Consider the following 13043-nt stretch of genomic DNA (forward strand, 5'->3'; position numbering starts at 1 on the left):
GAATGTCAGTCTTTGGGAAGAAAGCATTGCCTTGATGATACCTTGATTTGGACCTCTCCTAACCTCAAAACCATGAGCCAATAAACTCCCTTTGTTTAAGCTAACCCATTGCATGGTATTTTCTTGAACAGTCCAGAAAAATAAAACAGAGAATATTGAATTTCCAAACCACATGATCTTTCCATTCTGCTGAGGTTTTCCATTGTATAGTCAATGGTGTCTTCAAAGGCTTGGTGGCCTGGGCACCCCATCTGTAGCCAACCTTTCCCAGACATGCCACACAACACTAACAGTTTTAGGAAACTTGCTTTAATGAGTTTTTCATCAGTTTCTTTGTGATTCTTAAGTTCTGTCTTTGCTCTAAACCATACAGATGACTTTCTTTCATCCATAAAGCCAACCTCTTTAGGGAATGAGGCATAATCTGGGGAGAGTTCACCAGAGTCATTCTCCATTTCAGAATTACTGCTGATATTCCCACCAACCCTCATATAGACTCAAAAAACATCTTGAACCCTGAAGGCATACTCTCTTTGCCAGGCAATATCTTTGTCCTCTACTACCTTATATTTAAGATTTTTTTTTTTGTCTTATCAGCCAAACCTTTTCTCAGCCAAACCTTTGTCCTAGTCTCTTGGTTGCCTTTCTTGCCTTTCCCACTTTATTCCTTAACTAAATGTATGTTGTGTCCCCACCCAGCATGCTGTTTTTCCAGGCACCTTTGTTTGCACTGTTCCCCCACTTAGACTGCTCTTTCCATCTATGATAGTGATGAAAAACGGTGGCCAACAGACCCCAGGTGACCTACCTACTTATCAGCATTTCAAATACGCCCAGATGGTAACATTTTAGCAGTTAAAAACCAGTACCAAGTTTCCCACTGAAAATGTTTTTCAAAACAATAAAGTGGGTAATCTAAAGTGTTATGTTTTCACAGTAATTTATAAATCTGTTTCCATTTTCAAAAACAAAAATATTTAAATCACTCCTTTTAGTTTTTCCTAAACTGGAACTTAGACATCCTTTCCTCTGTATACTTTCCGTGAGTTCCTCCCTCTAATAATACTCTGTGAACTTTTCTACCATTGCCTTTGCTACATTTTATTTTAATCTTTATTACAATTTGCACTTACAATTTATTGTGCCTGTCCCCACTACTAGACTGAATGTCTTCAGACATTTTCTTTTCATTATTCTCAGGACTATTGCTTGATGTATCACTTGTTACATTCTCTATTGTCTCTGTCTCAAGCCTTGGCACGGTCTCCTTCCCATTCCCTGGTTTGGACTGGATCCCTACTACTGTTTGAGTCACTGACCTCCTCTGAGACTCTGGCTCTGTCTCAGCCTCTGGCTCTGTCTGGGTTCCTGCCTCTGTCTGGAAACTTGGTTCACTCTGGCTACCTGGTCGTGCCACTCTCATTGACTGCCTTTCTGGTACCTGACTCATCCATGGATAACTATTTACATTTGTTTCATTTAAAGTCAGTTCCATTGGGACCATATTTCCTAACCTAGTCCTTGTTATAGGGATCACAAGGAGATTTTGATCTGGAGGAGGACCCTGAGAACTTATGTGATTGAGTCCAGAGATGAACCCTAGAAAAAAAGAAAAGATCAGGGTCAGCATTTTGGATTACTAAAAGATAAAAATTTCAAGGCAACAAAGATCCCTAAACAGTAGAACTGGTAATGGACTTTGATTAGCAAGGTATCTCTGAACATCCTATTCACTATGTTTACAGGTCTGGTGTTCAAAACAACATTGACCTCAGCCTTTCTGAAGTACGATGATTCCCAGGGAGTGTGCAGAACAATTCAATGACATACAGGAAGAAAACGGTAGTGTTTCTTATTAAATTCTTAGCTCATCATGTTTTAAATGTCTATTTTTTTTAGTATATTTTCCAATATAATATCTTAGTGCTGCAATGTGTACCTATTTTATAAACATGTGTCTTTTTTTTTTTGAATGCTTACTAAAATGTGTTTTACTAAAAGGGTACATGGTTAAAAGGTTTTGAGACCACTATGGTAATTAATTAATAAAAATAAGTGTATGACAGAAGACTTAAAGGAGAAGTGTGATACAAGCAAAGCTCCTATCCTTTTGCTCTGCCTTTTGTTGGTAATATTACTGAGAAACATATGTTGAGACTTTATTTTGGAGTTCAGATCATTTTTTCTCACACAAGTGGAAAGGCTATTTGATATGGAAAAGGGGGAGGAGAATTTAGGAAATGTATCGTGGTAGGACAGAAGAACTGTGAATAGCTTGTCAATGTCTGCCTTCTTCCTCTGCTTCTTGATTCTTGATCTTGTCTGAGTACAGTCAGGTGTCTTACAGAAAAAAATTTTAGATTAATATGAAGTATTTGTTATTAAGCATTGTTCACTCATGTGGAAATGACTATTGATAGCATTGTGAGACTCTCTCTCCAAATTGTGAGATTCTAATATACCAAATAACCTTTGCTATGCCTTCCCGTTTAAAAGGAGCATTAACTCACCAGCTATCATGTAGAAGATAGCATTCCACCAATTGAGGCGGTAGGCTAGTAGAAAACGGGGTTCCAAGACATTCTTACTGTACAATTTCACTTGCATCAGGAACAAAATGAGGCAGAGGAGTAGGCTGGTCCCTGAGATTAGAATAAAAGCTATCACTACACACCATCTTTCACTACATCCTCTTTCTGCCATACCGCTCTCCTCCCTCCTCCTCTTTGTACTTTCTTGTCCCTCTCAGCCATCTCAATTATGTCATAATACTTGGCAGTGATTGTAGGAAGATCCATTAGGCAATTAGCCAAGATAGGAGAGAGAAGGGCTTCTGCCTTGGCTGGAAGAAGGTTGTCAAGGTGGGGTCTATACATAAGACAGAAGAACAGGTAGCTAGCTAGCTACTTAGTGATTTCCTGGACACCAGAAATCCACCATTGATCCATCCACCCGTATCCCATCAGAGAACATTTCCATTAGGTTTAAGTAAAATCTCTTCAGGGTCATCTCTTTAGCTCAATAAGGAGTGAGAATTTATTAAAAGCTTTCCTCTCTTTGGGAAGACACAAGGGTCCTATGATAGCATGTGGGCTGCAGACTTAGTAAAAGAAGGTAAAATGACACAGAAAGGGGAAGGGATAAATGAACTCCAGGACAAACTTTTCCAATACCATCATACTGTACCTGAGATGAAGCAGAAGATGGATATGCCCAGATCTATGTAGGTTTTGTCTCCTGTCCCTTTGGCGAGAGAGATGGTGAGCCAGATAGTAATAATGAGGATGGTGAGGGCAGAGATTAGGAAGAAGGCCCTGGAGAATTGGAGGTAGTCTGCCAGGGGAAAGGAAAAAGGAGAGGCTTGGCTGGAGCAGAGGTGATCTGCCCCTAAAGAATGCTAGGTGGCATCTAGGGAAAGAAGTGAGGGAAAAGGAGGATGAAATTAGGGCCTGGCTTATACGCAGTGGAGTCAGAGTAAGTAGCACCAAGTGGGTAGCTTCACAGGCACCAGTAAGGACCCTGTTCTCATCTCTTCATTGATATGTGGAATTCCTTTAACAAGGAAAGAAATAATTTATTCCACTATGAGAGAAAGGTTGAAACTCTACAACCTGGGGAGGTAACTCTTAATAATTTATAAATTGCTAATATTTCATTTTCTGTGGGAAGTTATAAGCGCAAAGGTAATAAATAGCACCAGGTCACTAGGCATTTGCCATTCAATAATTAAGGGGCTGTGGCTTTTAAGTCATTGGGGGAGGCTAATCAAGATAAACTTGGACAAGTTTGCCTTGTTTTGGAGAACTGTCCTTACATGCTTGTGACTTAGGGGAGAAAAGAATGGGCAGGGGTGTGGAGAGGAGGGAAGGAGAGTGAGGAGCTGTGGCGAATCCGAGCAGAACTTGCAAAAGAAGGGCTCTAGCATTTGGAAAGTACTCACAGGGAGGTTTCGGTGTGTGGCTCCAGCAGAACTCATGGTGGCACAGTGTCCAGAGTCCTGCTGAGAGCTTCATCCTGTCCGTCAGCACCAAAAACTGCACCCAGCTCAAAGGGGACAAGCAAAGCTGCACGATAAAGATGAAGCCAAAGAAGCCCGCACAAAATAGGCGAATGTAGCTTCGGGTCTGCTCCAGGAGCTGTTGCTGGTAGGGTGGCATAGTAGAGAACTGGTACATGCGGTAGGGGAGAATTGGCTGTGGAGGGGAGGGGAGGGGAGGAGGACATCATGATAGGAATCTCCTCTCAGGTACCTCCATTTACATTACAGAAAAGACAAACTCTGAGGAGTTCCCTGGAGGGAGCCCCTCCTCCCTCCAAACTCCAAGGTCTTTGTCTCCTGGCTCCTACAGGTTTCTAGTTTTTAATATTAAATCTTTTTATATCTCCTTTTCACCTGCCCTCCCCATGTTAAAAAAAAAAAAAAAGAAAAGAAAAAAGAAAGTAATCTTTGCCTTTCCCACCTTATTTCCACTACGATATATACATGTTGCTTCCCCAAAAAGAGATCCCACCACTACCCCAGCCCACAAAAAGTTTCCTCACCCTATATGTTGGGTCACCCAGTATGCTGGCATTGTAAGAACTGTGGAAGGTCGTGGCATTTCCTTCCCTCCTTTCCATCCTAAGCCTCTGGCTCACTGCTCTTCTCAACTGTCATGGAACCTCACCTGCTTTGCCTTTACACACTTTCCTGCCCCTCCCCCCACCCCAGGAGGCAGAACCAACAGAACTTAGCAAACATCACATGGGTACAGTGCCTCTGTCTCATTTGCTGGATCTGGTCAAATCTCTTTCTACAGCCCAGGTCTCTGTTGAGCTTCAGACCCCTACCTGCTAAACATCTATATCCAGATTTCTCAGACTAATCACACCTAAGATGTCTTTAAGAAATGTACTTATCTTCTTTTCCTCCATTCTGCACCCCTCTTCCTGTGCTCTTTTCTTATCTTCCACCGGTCAATCACAGAGTGTTCTATCAATTCCACCCCTTTAATGTTTTCAAACCCATCCCTCAAGTATGTCTTTATCTCCTCTGTCCTAGATTACTGCGACATTATTTTAACTCATTTCCCTGCTACTAGGCTTGTTCTCCTTAAAATTACCAAGGTTGATCCCTCTAAACTTCAAATCTGAATATGTCTCTCCCCTGCACGATATACTCTGATTGGTCCTCGTTGCCATGTGTTAAGTCCTAATTTGTTAGCATGAATTGGTAAGGCTTCACATGATCTTATTACTGTTCACTTGTCCAGCCCCATTAGTCATTCTGCACCTACTTTGTGCCAGGTATTGTGGTTTGTTTTAGTTTGTTAAAGCTGCTAGAATGCAATATACCAGAAATGGAACAGTTTTAAAAAGGGAATTTATTACATTGCAAGTTTATAGTTCTAAGCCCATTAAAATGTCCAAACTAAGGTATCCAGGGAAAGATACCTTGACTCAAGAAGGCTCATGGGTTCAGAACACCTCTATCAGCAGGGAAGACATGTAGCTGGCATTTGCTAGGCTCTTTGGCTTCTTGTTTCAAACAGCTTCCCTGGGGGCATTTTCTTTCTTCATCTCCAAACATCTGGGTCTCCTGTTGGCTCTGCAGCTTTTTCTAAAGTGGTTCCCTCTTAAAGGACTCCAGTAAGCAGCTCCACCTTGAATGGGTACAGACACATCTCCATGGAAACCACCTAATCAGAAGGTCCCACCTACATCTGGATGTGTCACACCTCCATGGAAACAGCTTAATCAAAAGATCCCTCCCAGTAATACAGAATCAGGGTTAAAGAACATTTCTTCTCTGGGGTACACAACAGCTTCAAACCAGTACATGGTAGGTACTGAGGGTATAGCAAATTGCTGGATATCTTCCATGTGTCCCTCCAAATTCACTCTCCATTCTTGTTCTGAATGGAGAATAGGAATCTGACTGATAAGGACCACATCAATGGCCTTCCTTGCCATCAGCTTCTGGCTGGGTTTGGCCAATGGCAGTCACCTGTAGAAGATCAAAGGTCCAGAGGAGAGTGAGATAATTGTGTTTATTAACTGATTCTTTCCTTAACAGATTAGTTTGTCTGCTTTCCTTTAACTAAGGCTAGAGCTCTTGACAGGCCACCCTCTCCATACAGGGTTTTCTATTCTGGTAATGCTTCCTTTCACTTAAATTATTAGGCCTATGGGTGATAATGACTTCAATGATGGTGTCCCCAAATCCTTTTAAGTTCAATGAGGATTTTATAAATATTCCTTTAACTCTGCCAGATTAACCAGTTTGAACAAGCCATCTGTTTCCTGCTGAACATGGTCCTTGTTGTCATGGCAGAGCATAAAGCCTAGTGACATCTAAACCCATTCTCTCCTTCCTTCTTACCCTATGCTCCAAAAAATATTGTTCTTCTTGCAGTTTCCTAACCCAATATATTCCCCCTTTTCATATGATGTTCCTTTTATTTTCATCACACTTTCCACCTCTTCTTTGTCTTGGTTAACACTGAGACTTATCTCCTTCAGGAATCCTCCTCTGAATCCAACCCTCAGTCCCAGATGTTGGGCTCTTAAAGCATTGTGCTTACTCCTTTCATTACCTTTATTGCATAGTGTTATGATTTGTATGTCTGTATTTCGCTCTGATTTATGAACTCCTTCAGCAGCAGGAATATGTCCTATTCATTCTCTGACCTGACTGATCTTTGTTTCTTAGAATTTAACTTTGAAGTCCACTTCTCTTCTCCATTACATGTCTCAGCTAGATGTAAAGCAGTTAAACGAAGTCTAAAACCAGCTACTCAATCATCCTGTCTTCAAGTTCATTTTCTGAAAAACCTTTGGCCTTTTTCATTTCTAGCATTTCCCCACATTTTATTATCACACTAGTTTTGCTCATCTAGGTTCTATTTCTATTTCTATTTTTTTTCTATTATTCCCTGTAGGATTATTTCTTAATGAAGTCCCCATGTCAAATTCTATTACCTGTTCACTGACAAAAAATAATCAGATGAGATTTCAGTCTTCTCCCATTTATCCCACTGGGCCCTTGCTTTAGAATTAGTCCATCTAATAAAGAAATAGGAAGAAGCTTTGCTGGGCAGACAGACGAATAAGATAGTAAAAATCTGGTAGGGTTTTCCTAATTTGTAAATGTAATCAGAGTGCATGGACTCGTATATTTGTGATTTCTGGAAGATAATTAAGGACAACTAAAAACAATTAGTAACTAATTACTGCATAATATGCTGCCATCCCTCAGAGATTAGGTTTTTAAACAGACACAGGAATTTATCAACTTTAACAACCAAAAGCCTTATTAAGTTTTTGGTACGTTCTGAAAGAGTGTATTTTTCAGGTTTCTCCAGAGAAACAGAACCAATAGAAGATATAGATATGTAAATATATAAAATTTACTTTAAATACTCATGGAATTGTGGGAAGTGGCAAGTCCATAATCTTGTAAGCTAAGTCAGCAGGTGGGAAACTCAGAAGGGGGTTGATGTTGCAATCTTGCGGGAGAAATCTAAAAGTTACTCTGAAAGTAGAAAAGGAGGCAAATATATACCAGGCAAAGAAAGCAGGGGCCATATATTAACTTATATTAAATATAACCATGTTTGATTTAAGACAGAAATCCTATTATGGCCAAGAGGATCATTTCATAAATATCAAGTGTAACCAAAAATGTTATAAACCTTTTATGAACAAATGACACATTATCAAAATATATAAAGAAAAATTGGAGGAAATAGAATTAGAAAAATGCAAATACATTTGTTGCAACCTTGCCATATTGCATGGCAAAAAAATCAATAGGATATAGAAAATCTTCTGGAATCTATAATCAACAATGTTGAGGGCTATGCTTGAAATCTTTATCTTGAAAACCAAGGACATATCTTTTATTCATGCACCAAAGGAACATTTACAAAAATGTTCTTTATATTAATAATATATGGAAATTATAAACTTGAAAGCAAAACTTATGATTTAAAAAACCTAAAGAATGGAAACAATGAAAATAGTTCACATCAAAACCCATGGGAAAATAAGGAAAATTTTGATAAATTTTTCTTCATGGAAATTAAAATCCTTTGCTCATCAAAATACATTCTCAATGAGTTCTGGCTTCTATAATGATGGAATAGTTTGGTCAGGCTAACCCTCCTGCAGAAAAAAATGATGAAATCTGGATTAAATATTGTGCTGGTTAGATTCATGTGTCAACTTGGACAGGTTATGATGCCAGTTGTTTAGTCAAGCAAGCACTGCCCCGATTGTTATGTTGAACACATTTAATGGATTTAAATCATTAATAAGTTGATTGCATCTATGGCTAATTACATCTGCAAACAATTTAGTAGATTGCCTTCAACAATGAGAGACATCTCATCCAACTAGTTGAAGGCTTTAAGAAGAGAACTGGTGATTTCAGTAGTCAGAAAAGAGAATTTCCATCTCTACTTTAGTCAGCCAGCTTCTCCTGGGGAATTCATAAAAAGAAACTTCATCAGAGTTTCCAACTTGCAGCCTGTCCTATGGAATGTGAATATGTGCATCCCTGCAGTCTTATGAGACAATTTTATAAAATCTCATAATATTTACAGGTATCTCCTATAAATTCTGTTTCCCCAGAGAACCCAAAATAATACAAATATCTTAAAAAGAAATTCTTTTCTCAGACCATTCAATAGGGAAAAATAGTCTTTTCAGTAAATTCAGTTGTTGGGGCAACTAGATACCCACATGCAAAAGAATCAGTTTGGAGTTCTAGCTCACACCATGTACAAAACTTAACTCAAAAAAGATCAAAGAGGAGGAAGAGGGCCAAGATGGTGGCTTCGTGAGGTGTGGAATTTCGTTCGTCCTCCAGAGCAGCTAGTAAATAGCCAGGAACAGTACAGAACAACTGCTGGGGCTATGTCACTGACTGGACACACAGCGTACACCAGTCTGGACCAGCTAGATTGGCTGCGAGCCCACCCAGAACCATGAGTCCTCCAAGCTGTGGAGGCTGGCGGCCCTAACCCACAGGCTGCTTCCCAGAGGGGATAAGAAAGAGACTTAACCAGCAGGAGGGGCTGAGCACAACCAAACTCCAATTGTGGAATTGATTAACAAATTCTGACTACTAGAAATAGGCCCCCAGCTCAGCTGAACCTCAAGTAAAATGGAGGCCGCTGGTTTTTGCCCCGGCTCAGAGGGGGCAGGGCTGACAGAAAAAGGAAGAAAAAAAACAGAGGGTTTTTTGGATTTGAAAAGGTCTGGGCTCTGAAGGAAAGGAGGGGGCACATAGAACCTGGAGATACACAGAGCAACATACAGCCTTAAGCTCTTGATTGGCAAACTCAAGGAATGGAGGTCCTGCTCTAAAAAGGATTTTTCTATTTCATTTTGGTGGCTGTGTTTCTACGGCCTGACTCCTCTTTGGATACAGCTAGCTGCAAGGCTTCTGGGGCTCCACTGCCACAGGCATAGGCAGAATTAAGCTTGTTTGAGTGTTTTTCTGGAGCCTGTGCCTTCCCCAGGAGAGGGGTGGGGTCCAGCTCAACTGGAATCTCTCCCTCAAGGAGTTCAGACCCCAGGGTCTGGAAAAGTGAAGCAATTAAAACCAGACTACATCCTCTCCTTGGTCTCCACCATGCCCCCAACAGGGAGAGTCAATTGAAGTTAAAGGTGCCACATACTGGGCAGAATAGGAAAAACGGAGAGCCCAGAGGCTTCACAGTAAAGCCTTTCAATCTGCTGGGTCTCGCCCTCAGGGAAAATTTGTGCAGGTGGCTCTTTCCTCCTGACAGGAGGTAATTTGGTCTGGGAAAATCTGACTGGGGTCTATAATAAGTAAATAGACCCTCCTAAAGGGGGAAAAAGGCACCATACAGGCAGAACAAGAAAACAAGAACTGAAAAATTCTGATCTGTTAAACAAAACCTAATCTACAGGTCCAGAATAAATTACCTGAATGCCAAAGAACAGATAGATGACAAAGTCATCCAGCAAGAAAATCCTAGGTAAAAAAAGTGAAAACAATCTCCTGAATAAACTAATTAAGGTAATTAAATGCCTAGATGCCAGCAAAAAATAATGAATCATAATAGGAAAATTGAAGATGTGGTCCAGTCAAAGGAACAAACCAACAATTCAAATGAGATACAGGAGTTGAAACAATTAATTCAGAATTCAAACAGACATGGAAAACCTCATCAAAAATCAAATCAGTGATTTGAGGGAGAATATAAAAAAGGCAAGGAATGAACAAAAAGAAGAAATTGAAAGTCTGAAAAACAAATCACAGAACTTATGAGAATGAAAGGCACAGTAGAAGAGATGATGGAAACCTATAATGTTAGATTTCAAGAACAGAAGATAGGATTAGTGAACTGGAGGATGGGACATCTGAAATCTGACAAGAAAAAGAAAATATAGGGAAAAGAATGGAAAAATATGAGCAGGGACTCAGGAAATTGAATGCAAGATGAAGTGCACTAATATATGTGTTGTGGGTGTCCCAGAAGGAGGAGAGAAGGGAAAAGGAGAAGAAAAACTAATGGAGGAAATTTATCACTGAAAATTTCCCAACTCTTATGAAACACTTAAAATTACAGATATAAGAAGTGCAGTGTACCCCAAACAGAATAACTCCAAATAGACATACTCCAAGACACTTACTAATCAGAATGTCAAATGTCAAAGGGAAAGAATCTTGAAAGCAGAAAGAAAAGCAATCCATCACATACAAGGGAAGCCCAATAAGACTATGCATAGATTTCTTAGCACAAAGAATGGAGGCGAGAAGACAGTGGTGAATATATTTAAGTTACAAAAAGAGAAAAACTGCCAACCAAGAATTCTATATCCAGCAAAATTGTCCTTCAAAAATGAGAGGGAAGAAAGGCCAATGGGTCCGGAGAAGATGGCGGCTTAGTAAGTTGCGCGCGTCTTAGTTCCTCCTCCAGAACGACTACTAAGTAACTAGAAACAGTACAAAACAGCTCCCGGGGCCACGACAGAGACCAGACACACAGTGCACCCCAGTCTGGAATGGCTGGACTGGCTACAAGACTCCGTTGGGGTGAGGTCCCCTAGCGGTGCGTGCTTCCATGGGCTGCGGCCGCTGGCGGCTGGCCCCCCTCCCTCCCTCCTTCCTGGTCTGGCTGAGAGACTTGGATCGGTGGTTCCCCAAGCCATGGCGACTGGCAACCAGAGCCCCTCCCACGCACGTGGCTTCCCAGGCCGGCTGGGAGCCTCGGATCAGCGGTTCCCCAAGCCGCGGCGGCCGGAGCCCCTCCCATGCATGTGGCTTCCCGGGCCGGCTGGGAGCATCGGAACAGCGGTTCCCCAAGCCATGGCGGCCGGCGGCCGGAGCCCTTCCCATGCACACGGCTTCCCGGGCCAGCTGGGAGCCTCGGATCGGCGGTTCTCCAAGCTGCGGTGGCTGGCGCCCCACCCCTACACGCGGTTTCCCGGGACGGCTGGGAGCCTCGGATCAGCGGTTCCCCAAGCAGCCGGCGCCCCTCCCCCACAGGCGACTTCCCGGAGGGAAAGGAGTCTCCAACAGTAGTAGAGACTGAGTCCAACCTAGCACCAATAGTGGCATTAATGAACAACTTCTAACTACTAGAAATAGGCCCTCAGCTCAGGCAAAACTGATCAAGGCGGAAGTCGCCTATTGGGCTAACTGAAAAAGAGGAAAGGGGGTGAAACAGAGCCTTCTGCAGCTGTTTCTGCGGAAGCTTGGTTGCCTCTGGGCTCAGCGCTGGGATTACACAGGTTGCGACTGCCCCGAACGCAGAGGCAGGCTGCTTTCAGGGCTCTCTATCACCTGAACCTTCCCCGCGGGAGGGGTGAAATGCAACTCAGGTGGAATCCCTCTCTCAAGGAATTCAGATCCCAGGACTTCACAATTTGAAGTCATTAAAACCAACCTAGAACCTTTCCTCTGTCTCCACTACACACCCAGCAGCAAAAGTCTTCCAAAGTTAAAGGAGCCACAACATCTTTTGCTGGTGGGACCTGCAGACAGACAAGCACCACATACTGGGCAAGATAAGAAAAACAGAGCCCAGAGACTTCACAGGAAAGTCTCTCAACCTTCTGGGTCCCACACTCAGGGAAATCTGATTAAATGCCCAGACGCCAGCAAAAAATAACAAATCACACCAGGAAAATTGAAGATATGGCCCAGTCAAAGGAACAAACCAACAGCTCAAATGAGATACAGGAGCTGAGACAACTAATTCTGAATATACGAACAGAAATGGAAAACCTCTTCAAAAACCAATTCAATAAATTGAGGGAGGACATGAAGAAGGCATAGGACCAACAAAAAGAAGAAATGGAAAGTCTGAAAAAACAAATCACAGAACTTATGGGAATGAAAGATACAGTAGAAGAGATGAAAAAAACAATGGAAACCTACAATGGTAGATTTCAAGAGACAGAGGCTAGAATTAGTGAACTGGAGGATGGAACATCTGAAATCCAAAAAGAAACAGAAACTATAGGGAAAAGAATGGAAAAATTTGAGCAGGGGCTCAGGGAATTGAATGATAATATGAAGCACACAAATATATGTGTTGTGGGTGTCCCAGAAGGAGAAGAGAAGGGAAAAGGAGGAGAAAAACTAATGGAAGAAATTATCACTGAAAATTTCCCAACTCTTATGAAAGACCTAAAATTACAGATCCAAGAAATGCAGCACACCCCAAAGAGAATAGATCCAAATAGGCATTCTCCAAGACACTTACTAGTTAGAATGTGAGAGGTCAAAGAGAAAGAGAGGATCTTGAAAGCAGCAAGAGAAAAACAATCTATCACATACAAGGGAAACCCAATAAGACTATGTGTAGATTTCTCAGCAGAAACCATGGAAGCAAGAAGACAGTGGGATGATATATTTAAATTACTAAAAGAGAAAACCTGCCAACCAAGACTTCTATATCCAGCAAAATTGTCCTTCAAAAATGAGGGAGAAATTAAAACATTCTCAGACAAAAAGTCACTGAGAGAATTTGTGACCAAGAGACCAGCTCTGCAAGAAATACTAAAGGGAGCACTAGAGTCAG

The 13043-nt window shown here is 41.6% G+C and overlaps 1 protein-coding gene across 2 annotated transcripts; it reads right to left on the reverse strand.

Moving 5' to 3' along the window:
• Nucleotides 1-293: 293 nt before the first annotated feature.
• On the reverse strand, nt 294-4695 carry LOC143652333 (transmembrane protein 202-like). Of its 2 annotated transcripts, none has more exons than XM_077123870.1 (5): nt 4543-4695; nt 3941-4142; nt 3187-3333; nt 2511-2642; nt 294-1599 (listed from the first exon to the last, which is right to left on the reverse strand). In XM_077123870.1, exons 1-5 carry the CDS (start codon nt 4618-4620, stop codon nt 1130-1132), a joined length of 1029 nt encoding a protein of 342 aa, XP_076979985.1. In that variant the 5' UTR covers nt 4621-4695; the 3' UTR covers nt 294-1129. The 2 variants fall into 2 exon arrangements, with proteins under 2 accessions (XP_076979985.1, XP_076979984.1); XM_077123869.1 differs by having other exon boundaries at nt 3941-4193; nt 4543-4694.
• Nucleotides 4696-13043: the final 8348 nt, after the last annotated feature.

The sequence above is a fragment of the Tamandua tetradactyla genome, chromosome 12 (genome assembly GCF_023851605.1).
Source record: "Tamandua tetradactyla isolate mTamTet1 chromosome 12, mTamTet1.pri, whole genome shotgun sequence".
Classification (NCBI taxonomy): Eukaryota; Metazoa; Chordata; class Mammalia; order Pilosa; family Myrmecophagidae; genus Tamandua; species Tamandua tetradactyla.